General features: G+C 35.4%; 1 protein-coding gene across 6 annotated transcripts in view; it reads right to left on the bottom strand.

Moving 5' to 3' along the window:
- DYRK1A (dual specificity tyrosine phosphorylation regulated kinase 1A) overlaps positions 1–16,121 on the bottom strand; it is a 211,644-nt gene that overhangs the window by 118,694 nt on the left and 76,829 nt on the right. For 5 of the 6 annotated variants that reach the window (XM_072614973.1, XM_072614976.1, XM_072614971.1 and 2 more), the window contains exon 2: positions 11,466–11,552. The exons of the other annotated variant lie outside the window; for it this stretch is intronic. Coding sequence is in view for 3 of the 5 variants with exons in the window: in XM_072614971.1 (XP_072471072.1) it covers positions 11,466–11,475 (10 nt within the window). In the remaining 2 variants the exon portion in view is untranslated. The remainder of the gene's footprint in view (positions 1–11,465; positions 11,553–16,121) is intronic. 6 annotated transcript variants of the gene reach the window in all.

Genomic DNA, 16,121 nt, shown 5'->3' with positions numbered 1-16,121 from the left:
TAATAGAGTTCCCCCAAATATGGTAAATAGTATCTCCCTAAAACCAAGAGTCAACATTTATTGTAATGAACAATAAAAGCATCTCCATTAAAATCAGGGGTAAAGCAAGAATGCCCATTATCACAACTACTATTTTTTGGCCGGTTTAGAAATTCTTGCTACAGGAAAAGGACAAGAAAAACAAACTGAGCTCATCAGCATAACTTTAAAGGGAAATAAAATCATCCATTTCTGTAGAAAATAAGAGTTTTAGAGTACTCTAAAGATATAACAAAAAAAATTACTGAAAAGATTAATAACTTTAACTCATTAGCAAGATTTAAAATAAACACAGACAAACTGCAAGTCCTTCTATATATTATCAGCAAAGACTACTAGGGAGAGATGGAGAAATTCTATTCAAAATAACTACAAAGTACACAAAATACTTGAGAGTACACCTACCAAGAAATACCAGAAATTGTATAAGCATAACTAAAAACCATTCTTTTAACAGAAATATATATCAAAACAAATCAACATGTCCATGGCTGGATATGCCAATATAATGAAAAATTATATTACCTAATTTACTTATCCAGTGTCCTAATTACCTACCAAAGGAGCCCAAACATAGTGGCACACACTTATAATCCTTTGCTTCAGGGGAGGCTGCAACCAGGAGATCACTTGAGCTCCTGCCATTGGCTGACCCTAGTTAGACTGCAACAATAAGGTGAGCTATCACAAGCATAGCACCACCAGGGTGCCTAAAATGAACAAAGCAGCCCAGGTTGCAAATGGAACATGTCAAATGCAATCAGCAATGGGACAGGTTCTTTGAGCAGCTACTGTACTTCCAGACTGAATGTAACAGGAAGACCTGATTTCTCCTCATACTTTCCCTCACAAAATAGTCTACCATTTGGTAGGTTTACTTTATAGAATAAGAGAAAAACAGTAATTAAATGGGGGGAGGGAGGGTGACCCAAGGTTCTCAAAGGAAATACAGGGGAAAGGGGACCTAGAAGTACCAGAACTTACACTACAGAGTAGTAGTCATCAAAATTATTTAGTCTGACTGAAAACTAGAAAAGTTAACCAATAGACACATTAATAGCAAAAACACAAATGGGAGCAAAAAAGGAATATACGTGGAAAAAAATACTAAATGTCATATAATCAGGATATACTAGAAGAGTATATAAATATAGAAGTGGGAGTAGCGAGAAGAAAATGCCTAGTAGTTGCTGTAGATACAGACAGGAAAATGGATCTAACAATGTAAATGAAAAAAAAAATTTTTTAAAAAAAAAAAAGAAAAAAGCTGAATAGTGCGAAAACTTAACCCAAAAGAAGAGCGAGTACCTCCCCCAACTTAACAGTGGTAGGAGTTTGGATAAATCACTGGATATATCCGATTTTTGCAATGTCTTGATTAGGTTTTGTGTACTCTTGCCCTTCTCTTATGCCCTGTTCTGTTGTTGCTGTAAGGGCTCTCTAGGAGATGGAATGTGAGGGATGTATATGGAATTGTAATTTTTGCAATTATCAAGAGGAGTTTTTTTTACAGGTAATATAAACCAAACAATACATCAATCTTTTAAAAATTTTAATATTTTTAGGTATTGATTAGCTATTAGTTTTAAACAAAACTTTAACAAACTGATAATATCTACTTTCATATCAACTTTACCCACAAAACATGCATGATTCTTGAACTTTTTAAAAATGGAATAAACAGAAATTATAAAATAATTTAAATAAATCAATTTTAGACACCATATTTATATACATATATATGTATATATAAGAGAAGAAAAAATTTTATTTGACCTGTCCACAATATTATAAAGTCATTTGGTAGTACCCTAATGAGCTCCACAGGAATGAAATATTTTTTTCTTTCCTATTTACCTTTTTAATGCTTCTCTTGGGTCTTGTATTTGAAAATCAAATTTTCCATTGAGCTCTGATCTTTTCATTAGGCAAGTCTGAAAGTTCCATATTTCAATGAATATCCATCTCCTCCCCTGAAAGATTATGCTCAATTTCACTAGGTAGTTGATTCTTGGTTGTAATCCAAGCTCCTTTGCCTTCTGGAATATCATATTTCAAGTCCTCTAATCTTTTAATGTAGAAGCTACAAGGTCCTGCGTGATCCTGACTGGTTCCATGATATTTGAATAGTTTCTTTCTGGCTACTTGCAGTATTTTCTCCTTGGTAAGTCTGGAATCTGGCTACAACATACCTTGGCATTTTCAATCTGGTATCTCTTTCAGGAGGTGATGAGTGAATTCGATGATTAAGATTATTTTACCCTCTGGTTCTAGGACTTCAGGGCAATTTTCCTTAATGATTTCTTGAAAGATGTTATCCAGGCTCTTTTTCTGATCATGGTTTTCTGGTAGATCAATAGTTCTTAAAATTATCTATCCTAGATCCAGGGCAATTTTTTTTTCCCCCCAATGAGGTATTTTATGTTTTCTTCCATTTTTTTCATTCTTTTGATTTTGTTTTACTGATTCTTGATGTCTCATAGAGATATTGGCTTCCACTTGTCCAATGCTAATTTTTAACAAATTGTTTTCTTCAGTTAGCTTCCGTACCTCCTTTTCTATTGGGCCAATTCTACTTTTTAAGGAGTTGTTTTCTTCAGTGTACTGTTTTTCCCATTTTGTCATTTGTATTTTTAAAGGAATTCTTCAATTTTTCTTCTACCTCTCTTATTTGGCTTTTAAAATCCTTCTTGAGATCTTCCAAGAAAGCTTTTTAGGCTTGAGACCAGTTTATATTCCCCTTCGAGGTTTCAGATGTGGGCGTATTAACATTGTTGTCCTCCCCTGAACTTGTGTTTTGATCTTTCCTGTCATCAAGATACATCTCTATCATCACTGTTTTTCTTTGTTGCTTTTTGCTCATGTTGTTTGCCTTTTTCTGGCTTTTAAAGCTGATCTCTGCTTCTGGGGCACAGTCCCAACCTTCTTGTACTGGGGACTACGGACCTGGTTACTGGTTTTGTGTGCTGGGGTCTCAAGTGCTGGCAGCTGGAGGCTAGTAGCTTACCTGGTGCTGGGCTGGTGGTGGTGGCTGATATGCACCTGATGTTGCCATCTGACTGCTCCACCTGAGGCTTAGGATATGCTGCTGGTTTGCTGAGGTGGGGCTTGTCAGGTCACCTCCTATCCTATACTGGGGTCTCCTTCAGCCACAGCAAGAGGGACCTTTTCCTTAATTCCCCCTAGTCTCCCAAGCTGAAAGTGTGCTCCACTTCATCTTTCTGCAGTCTCCACTATTTCAGGATTTTTCTTGGGGCAATATTCTCTAGGTTTTTCCAGGTCAATAAGAGGGGATGAGAGTGACTTACTGCTCACTCTGACATCATGGCTCCTGGAAGTCAAAGCAGGTGACTTTTAAACATTCTGTTGGTGGGTTGATAGATCCAGGAGCAGCCAATGTCGCCACCACCACCATCGTTGCAGCCGCCAATCCAGTCCAATACTTTACTTTTAATAGAAGATTCCTGCTATTTTTTCAGATATTGTTTCAGCTTCTTCTGTTGTTATTTTAATTAAGGTATTGTCCTGATTGTGAAAAATGTGGTTCTAATATAATTCTACTTAAATAGAACCAGAATGTGAATGCCAACCTGAAATTCAGTTGACAATTGAAAAACATATTGTTGTCCATTTTTCTCAAATCCTGAATTCAACAGATTCAGTACAGTAATGTGGAACACATCCCATTAGCTTTAATACTCCCATCAAGTTCTGGCACAGAGGCCCTTAATACCAGTATAAAAGAATAAAAGATATGGTATACAATTAACACAATACCAGCCTAAGCTACATGATTTAACTGGTTTTTAAAAGGGGAAAAGGGAAACTAAATGAAGGCATGGACATTTTCATATGGAAGTTTAGCTGATATAAATCAACTGCCAGCTGTATTTGTCTGCAAACACTTGACTTCCCACATAGAGATACATGGCAGCGAAGAGTAACACTAATTTAGAATGTAAATCTGTTTGTAAAATCTAAAGGAGAGAAATCTTACAAAGAAATATAGTGGAAGATTGTAAATAGTATGTATCATCTCATAAAACAGCATGAAGCAGAGGATGGGGAAAAAAACATTTAGAGAAAACTTGGCCAGACACACAACACTAAGCAAAGTCATCCAAAGGGCATTCAAGGATGAAACTGAAAAGAGGACAACAGACAAAAGACGAGGAAAATACGTGAAGCATCCTAGCAAGCATTCTTCACCATTAGGAGCAATGGAGACAACCCCTTTGGCCAGTGACATCATAGCTCCAAATGTGCTAGGAAGACAAAATGGGGGTGGGGTAAGTAACAGGCTGAGAGACTTGAAAAGGCACACAAAAAAAACTGTCCCTTAACAACGACAAACAAAAAGGTTATAGAGGAGCCCAGCTCTCCCAGATAAACCTCTGAGAAGGGCCTCCAAAAAAAAATCTATGATGGAAAGGGAAAAAAAACCCAGAAACAAGTTCCTCCATCCAGACCAGGCTAGAGCTGCACCAAAAGATGCCAGCAGAGACTGGGATATTGATCATATTAGAGAGGCCACTTCAAATTCCAGCAATGTCAGAAGCTGCAAAACCTAAAGGAGGGAATACAAGAGAAATCAGCCCAAACTCTGGTTAAATGAGCTGGAAGCCAGGAATGGGGCTTCCACAACTGAATCCAGCACAGGCTTCTACTATTTATCCTAAGCCAGTTGGTATGCTTAACAGGGTAGATCAGATCCCTAGTCAGTGCAAGCTCTTAGTCAAAGGGGACCTTAATTCAAATAACAATTTTGGTCTTTCAGACAGAAGCAAAGGGTAAAGCCTGCCCCCATAGGTCAGTGTATAGGGAGACGAGGCCTGGATATGTTCTTCTGGGAAAATAAAGAAAGGCAGGAGAAAAAGTCAAGTCAGTTCCAGAGCATGCATGATTCAAAGAGGTCTGAGACAAGTCTGTTCCCCAACACGTGACAGGGCCACAATAGGGAACTGAATCTACTTCCTCCTGATTGGAGAGTGTGCAAGGAAAAGGAGACAGAGACTAACTAAGGCCAGAATCTTCATAACACCATCAAGAGACCAAGAAATCCAAGGAGTGAGGCAGAAGATAAGGCCTGCTACCACATACATCATCTAGAATACCAATGACATCCAAAAGAGTTTTATTCAGAATGTAGAGGGAATAATGCCAAAACAAGGTCTACAAAACCCATTCAAGAGTTAAGTATCAAAGGAAACTGACCAGAACACAAAGTTCCAATGAGAGAACTGTGGCTGGAAATACGAGTAAACAGAAGAAAATACTGAACTTTGAAAACACTAAACAAAATGAAGAAATACTACAACTTAAGAGAAGTCCAAGAACCAAAAGAGCATAACTACATAACTATAAATAAAACCTCAGAGGAAAAAAGGAGGGCTTAGCAACAAGAAGTTCATCCCATGGGATGCAAACAAAAACATACAAAAACTCAAATCAGCTGAACATAACTAAGGATCATAAAAGGACTTTATAAGATGCGATAGGTAGAATTACTGCCCAGGAAGGACAGAACAGTGATAACTGACGTAGAAAAAGCACAATTGTTGGGTTTTTACTTTACTACAATAATTTGCAAGAATTATTTTTAGATGAAAAAAAAAAAAGAAAAAATGGCTAATAAAAAATCTGAGACCTGAGATAAAGAAGGCAATATAACAGGGCACTTGCCTCCCTTATTATTATGTCAGCTGGTACAGGTGAACCTCAATGGCAGACACTAAATAAGCTGGTAGAAACTTGGAACCAAATAAAAGCTTTCAGGAAGCACCTCCCTCAAGCTTCTTTGCATGAACCCAGATGATGAATGCAGAACACTGCATGTTACAATCAATCTTTCTAATGTTTGTTAATTTTGTTAATTTTTCCCCACTTTTTTATTTTTTATTATAAGTAATGGTACTCTTATAGGGAATGCAGAGAAGGATACAATGGAAAATGTAATTGATGTGACAATGAAGCATATAAATAAGAGAAGTTTTAAAAGGACTTTCAGATGTAAATATGGGATGCACTGAGTGACCTGCGAATGACCACAGAGAAAAGAAGGACTAGAAGTACTAAGCAGCATGATGTGGCCAATAAAAATAGACTTGAGGTCAGGAAGAAAGAGATTCAAATGCAAAATCGAAACACTATGAGCACAGTGATAATGTGTAACTGAATATATTTTCGCAAGGAAGAAAAAGGAAGGAGGGAAAGGAAAGAGCAGGGACAAACCCAAAACAGATAGAACTATGCACAGAAAGAAGGAAAACAGCCAAGTACAGAGACAGTCAAAAATAAGAAAAATGGCCATGTTTGCTATTATAGGAAGTTAATCCTTATTTTTTAAAAATGAAGTCCAAGAAAAGATTAATTTGCAAAATATCAAGTGTATTTTTGATCTCATATGAAAAAGAATAGGTGTTTCTCTGCCCTTAACATCTGGAGTGTCATATTCAATTGTGAGTACCATATTCTAAGGACACTGATACGTGTAAAGGTGTTCACACAAAAGGACTACCAGGATGATGAAGTACCTAAGAATTAAATCGTGAGGGCTAGTTGAAATAACCAGAATAATTTAACCTAGAGAAGACTGGACATGATACCTGACTTCAATATATGAAAGGCTGCCACATTAAGGATTCTACTTGAACCCAGAAGGAAAAATTAGGAACAATAGAATTTTTTTAAAAATATTAGCCTTGATACAATGAAAAACTTCTAGACAAAATTATTTAAAACTAAAATGGGAATTAGTAAGTTCCCCTTCACTAGAGGTCTTCAAGCAAAGACTAGCCATTGGCTGTGTTGTAAAAGAGGTATGGGTTGAGATCAGGTATGAGTTGAGGTCTTTCATGATAACCTTAGCTCTGGCAATAAACAGCTGCAGAGTAGATTTAACACTGTATTAAATTGCTTGTACAGAACAGAAAGTAGAGGATTTCTAATAATCAATGATGAAGTTACCAGCATGAAACTTTAATAAGACATAGCAATATTCCTGTTAAATCAGGTTTATCCAGATCCTGAAGATTCCTGATGACATTTATCACCATGGATCACATCATGGGGATAGTACAAATAATAAGTGCCAGCAAAGTAAAGAACGTAGTTCACATTTAAGATTTGATGAGGGGAATCAATATGACAGAGTAGCAAGGGCAGTGAACTGTATTCACTGCACATGCCCCCAACGCCTCCAAAATAATCTAGATTCACAGGGCTTCTTAAACTTTTTCCCTTCACACACCTTTCTGGGCTTCTTAAACTGTGGGCTGCAACACCATATCAGGTCATGACCCATAGTTTGAGAAGTGCTAAAACCAGTCATACTGAGTCCTGATGGAAAATTTTAAGAAAAACATCAGTGTGTCATTTTTCCTGCCCAAGTTAGCATAAGGAGGCAAGACAGAGAGGTCTACACACACTGGGGACAGGATCTAGCCAAGATTGCAGAGCTGAGCACACCAGCATAGGAAGAGGCCATGAACCATAGCAAGAAGAGATCTTAGACCCATATGGAACATACCTCATGGAGGATGCAGGAAGAGGTGCCAACTGGTAGCTATGTTAGTTACTACCCAGTGCCAGGTCACCAATTCAGGGACAACTGAGGAAGAGACCTGTACCCAGGGGTAGTATTCTGAGATAAAGAGTAGATGCAGGGACTAGGCATAATAACAAATAAGAAATAAATTGGGAAGAAGCAATAATAGTATGGTTCAGACTTCAGGAGTAAAACAAGGTCTAACACAGTCTGAAGTCTACAGAGGAATAACCAGAGCAGGAATCCCACACCCAAAGATGAGTACGGGAACTGCAAGGAAGCTTACTTGAGGGAAGCTACAGAGAAGCAGTTCTGTCACTCTGAACCAGGTCAGCTTCCCAGCTGCTAAAAGTGACTGAATCTATCAGAAATCTTATTGTTGCTCAGATCTAAGGCTGGATGGGAACTTGCAAACCTCAGACAAGGGAGGGGGTGGTGGATCAGATTTTATTATAGATTAAAATATTTTGGTAGCAATGAAAGCAGGTCTCTAGCCTGAGCAGTCCCTGAGATCCTGACACATCTTTGCTAAGAATTCTGGTTAAATCTACGCCTAAGTTGTATTTTCCTTTGAGGATGCAATACCCCAAGAATGCAACTGTAGAATCTTCCAAGAACTTAGCATGAGTCAAGTCATAACACCAATTCCAAAGCCAGGAAGTAGGTTAGAAGACTGAGCAAAACAAAAACAAATCCCACCACTAAAAACTAGCTATGGCTACAGAGAAGCTCAAGACACAAACCCAGAAAAAAATAATTACTCAAAATATCTACAAGCAAAGCCTCAGGGAGAGGGGTAAAAAAAAAAAAAAAAAAAAGCAACCTAGGCCACAATCTCAACTAGAATTCCTAGAAAATATAAAACAACCAAAAAACATTTAAGAACTAAAAAAAAAAAAAAAAAAATTTATAAATTAAATGACAGCACTAAAAATAATAATGAAAAAGAAATGACAGCTATGGAGGAAAGAATTTAAAAGGGAATTAAAAAGCTTGGCAAAAGAATGCAAAAATCTTACTTAAGCAGCAAACTCCCTGAATATTAAAATGTACCAAATAGAAGATAATGAATCCATGATCAGACAATAAGGATCTGGGGGATGAGCAGGGGGCAAGAAGACAACAGAATATGACCAGTACTTTAAAGGGGATTCAAGGAAACAGTATCAATACAAAGGAGTCAAGTCTCACTGAGTATCAGAAGATGTAAAGAGCTGAAGAGAAAGAAGTTTAAAATAAAATAAAATGTGTTAATTATGTAATTCCAAGGCTTACAGTGGAAAGGAAGGGGGGGGATGAGGATAACAGGAATAATAAAGAGTCTAAGTGGGCACAGGTAATAGGGTCTATACAGCAGTAGCAAGGGGCTTGCCATCACTGAGATGAAGCAAGAATGAGGATGGGAATATCCATTTAAGAAGCAGTACAGGTAGAATATCAGTGGTTGGAGAAAAAAACTCTGTTGAGGGGCATAGGTAATTAAGCTGACCATCCATTCATTATTCCTTGAATGGTCTAAACATTTATTAAACTCTTAATACAATCACTATATTGTGTGCAGTTACTGTAATACAATTTAAAAGCACAAATGAGGGAGACAGAACTCAACTAAACAATCTGGAATGCAAAAAGCAGAACAGTAAGACTGGTACATGCACTGAAACTATGTAAAAGGAAAATTTATACAAATACAGAAGTGAATGTGAAAGAGAGTAAGGGGAGAAGTGACTGACAACATGTCGATCATTCATTTAAACACATACACACAATATTTGGATTTTTTTGGTTAAAATTTCATTAACAGATTTTTTTTTACAAGAAAAAGACTTGCCTTTAAAATACATGATAAAAAGTATCTATTACTCACTAGTACTGGCATTCAACATGCATATTTAAAATGACATGGGATGAAAACCTTTTCTGCATGTGAAAGAACCAAAAAAGGATTGTATGAAACCAACTCATGAATGTTGTTCAATTTCTTATTAGTTTTGAAAATGGTTGCTTAATCATGTTACACTGGAAATTATTAGATTAAAATTTAAAAAGTTTTTAGAATTTAAAAAAACCATTTTTTTTTTCTGTAACTACATTTGTATGGTAGTATAGAGGTATGGATAAAAACTGCAGTTTTAAAAGCAAACCAAAATACCTCAATTTTAGCTTACTTAAACAATAAAACTTTGGGGCAAACTTCAGCCTGTGGCTGAAAGTTTAAATTAAGTGAAAATACAATAGAAATACAGAGATAATCCTACCTGTACTCACTGTTACGAATAATATTAATATATTAAAAATGGAAAATTTTAACAAAATAAATCTTTGTTTTTAAGTAAATTATTTCCAGGTGATAAAAAAGATTTGACAAACCAAATTTATACCAAGTACACTGACCAAACAATTATTTGTGAGACTACAAAGATAACATCATATTCCTGTTGTACGCTGCAAACCAAATATATGAAAATCCTGATTAAAAGTTGAAGAATTTTTACTGACAAAGAAATTCACCATAAAAACTGAACTCCCTTACACAATTCGAATATGATTCAGTTATAATATAGGATTAACTATCTTTTGAAACACAGTAAACTTATTCATCATATTAATTTGTTAAAATCTCTATTATCACAGTAAAAAATATAATTGTTATCCTTTTGGCAGAAATAGAATACTCCAAAGCCATACCAGCAAGAGTAATCTATTCAAAATGCGTGTTAGGTATGATACTCCTTTTTCAGTTAACTGACCGTGTTTTTAAACAGCAGGTTATAAACGCAGTCAGGTAAAAACTGTCAGAGATTCAAACATAGCTGAACCACTCCAACCCAAAAAGTGACATACAATCTGTTTAATTTTAGAGTCTGTAAAAATTCCACCAGCTAATCAACATTTACAAAAAAAAATTAACTACATCTGGCTGCAGTATAAACTCAGGTACCAACATGACTACCTGAAGACAACAGTTGGTTGGTTGACTGTTGTCCTTCATTCTCAAAGAGGACCAAAATAATATCACTATATTGGAGTCAAGGTAAAGTGTATCCAACTACTGTTGATCAGACCAATATGAGCTTGGAAGGCTTTACCACAAGTTGGGCACAAATATCCCACATGAACATTTGGGGTAGAGATAGCTCCAAATCTGAACATCTCACATTTCTTTTAAGCTACTGCAAGTTGCTTCACTCATAGAGCACAGCACCTTCTATGATGTGGGCATGCCAAACAGTACATAAATAATAGCTCCCCTTCTGAAGAATGGTGAAGTGACCGTGAAACCAACACAACCAACAAATGCGTAATCCACAAACGTTAAAATATCAGTGGTAAATCAACTCTTGAAATTAAGGATATTCAATTATATCAAACAAGCTCAGAATGGAAAAATAAACTAACTTTTTCATTGCTAGAATAAGCCCTTTTCATTTTAAAAGATGTCCTCTTTTTTTGTCATCTGATGGGTACTTACTTTTAACTGTTCTAATTATGCTAATTTTATTATTCAGATAATAAGGCTACTTCCAAAAGAAAAACATTTGTTGGATCTTTTAAAATAACTAGAATATTTTTTTCTAAACAAACACACACTTCCTCCTACTACCAGGGTTATTATGAAAAGTAAATGAGATAATATATTTGTAGACCCTGACAGAAATGTAAGTAATCATATTTTATTTAGCATTGAACTAAGTTTTAAATATCATAAAGCTGCCCAAAGAACAAATCTCAACATTTAAACTTTCTTCTTCACAAGTCCTGTTCTCTAATAACTCCCAGTGTCTTTAATCATAAAGTTACCCCATTCTTGAGAAATTGTATTAATTCCCACACTCACTCAGATCGCCACAGTCAAACTGTATTTGAAAATTTGAATCACCTGTATGCATCGTCTTCTTTCAACTCTCATATCATCCTGATGGGGTGGGGGAAGGGAGGGAAGAGTCCAGCAGCAAAACTACAAACACTGTGTGAAGAAAAACAAATTATGATAAGAGATAATGATACAAGATAATTACTCTTATCAAGGACCATATAAGGTAAATACAGTATTCCATAACTAAATATGAAAATGAAATTATTTTTAAGCTTTGAAAATTTTCTGACTTTTTACTTATATGTGCAATCAAATTTTTCTATGACTCTTACATAATATAATAACTTTCTTTAAAATATAAATATTCCTCAGCCATCAGGGATAGACAAAAGGGAAAATAAAGTTTTTTAAACTGCTAAAATGTAAGAAAAATAACCATCACAACCTGTTTATGTTATTTTATTATCCTAAGGTATTTTAAGCTATGAGATTGTTTTACAAAATTCTTCATTTGACCCATCAATAGCTGAGATTAAATAACAATGAATTACATTATTTTCACAAGCAAACTTTTACCAAGACAAGGAAAAGAGCAAAGAAAATAGAAATTAGAAGAAAAAAACTGCAACAAAATAGAAAAAAGTGTCAGTTCAAATTTTACAACAGTGCAAATTATCCACTGTTTGGGACCACCCCTCTCTATGTGTGGCTTTCTCCTATTAGCCTCAGATTATTACTCAGTTTCAGAGTATTCACATACTATCTTCTATTGTTAGACAATGGATGATTGCTCTTGGTCAAGTTTGTTTTTTTTTAAGTACTGAGAAAGGAAGCACAATTTGACTATGATCACCCAGTAAAAGACGTTAGAAACAAGTTACTGAATTTACTAATCTCAACCCCTTCTACTCAGCTGGAAGCAATGCTCAAACTCTGAGCACTTTGCACTTTTATTGTAACTTAACACACCCTATATTAAAGCACAGTTATTTCTACGTTCATTTTACTCTCCCCACTGTGTTACATGTTTCCCGGTGAGGAGGTACCATGATCTAATTCATCCTGGAATCCCTCTGCCTAGTGCAGTGCCTTGTGCGTAATAATTGCTCAATAAGTATCTGCTGAATGAAACCAGACTGGTTTTCCAGAAGAATGACTTTCTAGATCAAACTGGATCCCTCCTCTCCTTGTCTTATCATCTCTCATAGCTTGCCCAATCCAAGCCCCAGATTATTACCATAAACCTCTTCCATTCCTATCCACTTGCTACTCAACAGGGTTGGTTAAAGACACACAACCAAGTTACTCAACTTCAACAAGAACCTCACCATGGTCAGGTAATCCTTTCGCTTTTCTATATCTGACTTTCTAAATCACTACCAATATAAGCTATTTTCAAATTTTCTCTTTTCTCCTAAAACCTCCCAAATCTCTCAGTCAATAATTCCTATCACCTCTTTTTGCTTTTGGGACACTGAGTCTACTCCCTTTGAGCTCTCCCTTCTCTAGATCTTGAAAACCACCTTCCATTATTATTCCTTCCTACTCCTACCCCTACCCCCAATTCTCCCACTTCCCTCCAAACCCTGAGCAGATAGATCCTCTCCTTACCAAGGCCAAATCCCTTTACAGGTACCTTAGACGGCATTCCCTCTCATCTCAAGCCAACTGTCTGCCTCAATCATATTCATATTCTTTGTGTATCTCTCTCTTTCTCTTTCATATAAACATCAAACATATCCAAACATATTCTTTGAATCCACATCCTAAATAAACTTACAAGGCTCCTGCTATCATATATGGTTCTCTTAGCCAAATTCCTAGAAAAAGCTGTCTACACTCATTTTCTCCACTTTCCTGTCTTCTCACTCATTCTTCAAATCCAATGAATTATTTCAGTCCTCTTGACCTCTCTGCTTCACTTAACGTTGCTGGCCACGTTCTCCTTTGTAGATACTCTGAACACAGTGGATAAAGCACCAGGTCTGGAATCAGAAATATGAGTTCAAATCCAGCCTCAGACGCTTACTAGCTGTGTAACCCTGGGCAAGTCACTAATCTTGTTTCCCTCAGTTTCCTCATCCATAAAAAGGAGCTGAAGAAGGAAATAATACACCCCAAATGGGGTCAGGAAGAGTTGGACAACACTGAAACAAGTGAACCACAACAACAAGGGGTACCAGAACAGAGCAAATAAAAGGTAATGGCTCTGTAGGGTAACAAAAATTTTTTTTAAAGTTAAAAAAAAAAAAACAATGCAAGGTAATTCATTTTATAAACAGAACCTGAAAACCGGTCCAGGAGAAAAAAATACTAAGAATAATTGTACTACCTGAAAAACATGACTACAGTAACAGCCTGAACGCTACATTTCAGGGAAGTAAATTAAAGTAAAATCAGACTTATTAAAAACAGAGCAAAGTGAAAATAAAAAGCACCCCTGCTTACCTCTTCAAAGAAACCCAGAATCAAAAGCTTTCATGGATATAAATTGCCATAATCCAGAACTTTCAAGTCAAACAAAAATATTGCAAGCATCCAGATAGAAAGTATCAAAGAATCAGTCAGAATGACACAGTATTTAACAACAATAACCATAAAGAACAAGAAAGCTTGGAAAGTACTCTAAAAGAAAAAAAAAGGCTCACAACCAAAAATAACTTGCCCAACAAAACTGAATATAATTACAGAAGAGAAAAAATGGAAGTTCATGAAATACAGAACTTGGAAAGAGACCCCATGAAAAGATCATAACTAAGTAAAAACTTGAAAACGTAAACAAAGGAACCAAGAAAACATAAAAACATCTGAGTAAATTCAAAGGAATACACAAAAATGTCAAGTTTACATTCTAACGAGAGGAAAAACAAATCCTAAAGTCATCAGGGGTCATAAAGGTAGTTTCAAAAGACAGAGGAACATATTGGCCTATTTTTTGATGATTTTAAAAGGAAAAAAAAGGAGGAAAGGAGGAAAAGAATACATTAGGGAAATGAGGACAGGCGGATTATTCAGTAGGGATATATGGCAAGGTAAAGACTATTCACAAAATCTGAGTGCACAAATAGAAGACTATCAAAACTGGAGTAAAGAAATAGAGAAGGGGTCACATGAACCTCATTTTCAAGTGATCAAGCTAAACATCTAATTTAAATTAAAAATTTAAACTGAACAAGGGTAAAACACACACAAGCACAAAACTTAGTGCAGACATAAATTCAAAATAAGAGAGAAATAAGGTGATTAGAGCAAGAAAGGAACCCTGAAGGGGTTTAAAAGGAATGAAATGAAGTGACTGGTGTCCGGATGAGAAAAAGAGAAGAGGGGAATAGGAGCAAAAGTAGATTTCATAAAGCACAGATCTCTACTGATGTCACCCCTCTCTCACCACCCTCACCCTTGTAAAGAGGAAAAAGTATAAGAGAAGAGGATGGTAGAAAATATACAACGAACAATGATAACTGTAAATATGATTGAGATGAACTCAGTTGTAAAACTGAAGGATGATAGAAGGATTAGAAAGTGAAATCCTTCACTGCTGTTTATAAGAAACATACTAGAAATAAAGATTCCAGAGTTAAAATTAAGGAGCAAATAGCAAAATCTACTATACTTAAAATGAACTCAAAAGAAACAGTAGCAAAAATCATGGTCTCAGATGAGGTCAGGCAATAAACATTTATTAACAGCCTACCATGGACCAGACTCTATCTGCCCCAGAGTTTGGGATATAAAAAGAAAAATAGTTTCATTCCACAAGAAGCTCACTTCTAATGAAGCAAAGATACAAGGAAAAAAACCAAACATATGTGCTTAAAAGAGATGAACGGAGAAAAACATTATGTTTAAAAATACCAGAGATGATTAATATAATGCTTGGCATACTTGCATCAAACAGACATTTAAGTGAGAGTGTGAAATAGTAAAATTATAATATCTGGAGACTTTAAAGTGCTCCTTCTTAGAGCTAAAAGAATTTAATAAAAATAAAAAAGAAATCAATTACTTAAAGCAGATTTTAAATAAATTAGCCAAGATAGTTCTCTGAAGACTGCTGAATAAGAACAGAAGGGGGAGGTTTGAAGATGGCGGCTATACAAAACTTCAAAAACAATGGCAGAAAAAGAAGGAACAGCAAACATTTTTTACTGATCAAACTGAAATAAAAAATTTGTTTAGTAAAGAGACTTTGAAGAGAGCATTAAAAAGTCATTAGAGACAAAATAATTTATTCCCTAAAAATAATGGTGGGTCAAAGAAAAAATTTCATTAAAGAAAATATAAGACAACATTCTAGATTTTTTGTGATGCATTCAAAATAATTCTTAAGGGAAAATTTATTTTGTTAACGCACTTTCTTCAAAAAAAGAAAGAACAAGACAATAACTTGGACATGAAATTTTTTAAATTTAAAAAAAATTCAAACCAATTTTGCACAAAATTAGAAATTCCAAAAATCCATAAAAAGAGTGAAAACATTAAAAGAACAAAACTAGGAGCTTCAGGTTGGGGGTAAACAAGATGTAACTCATCAAATAATTTGATTACAAGAAAACCAAATTAGCATAAAATAAAAAAGAATTCATAACAAATGCAGAAAAAATAAGACAAATTATCAGAAACTATTTTGCCCAATAAAACTGTCCATTTAAATGAAAGGGTTAAATATTTTACCAAAAAAATATCAAATGCCCAGATAAATAGAATTAAAAAATGCAA

Source organism: Notamacropus eugenii, chromosome 5 (genome assembly GCF_028372415.1).
Source record: "Notamacropus eugenii isolate mMacEug1 chromosome 5, mMacEug1.pri_v2, whole genome shotgun sequence".
Lineage (NCBI taxonomy): Eukaryota > Metazoa > Chordata > Mammalia > Diprotodontia > Macropodidae > Notamacropus > Notamacropus eugenii.
The sequence above is the reverse complement of the archived record's forward strand: the minus strand, read 5'-3'. Positions and strand labels throughout refer to the sequence as shown.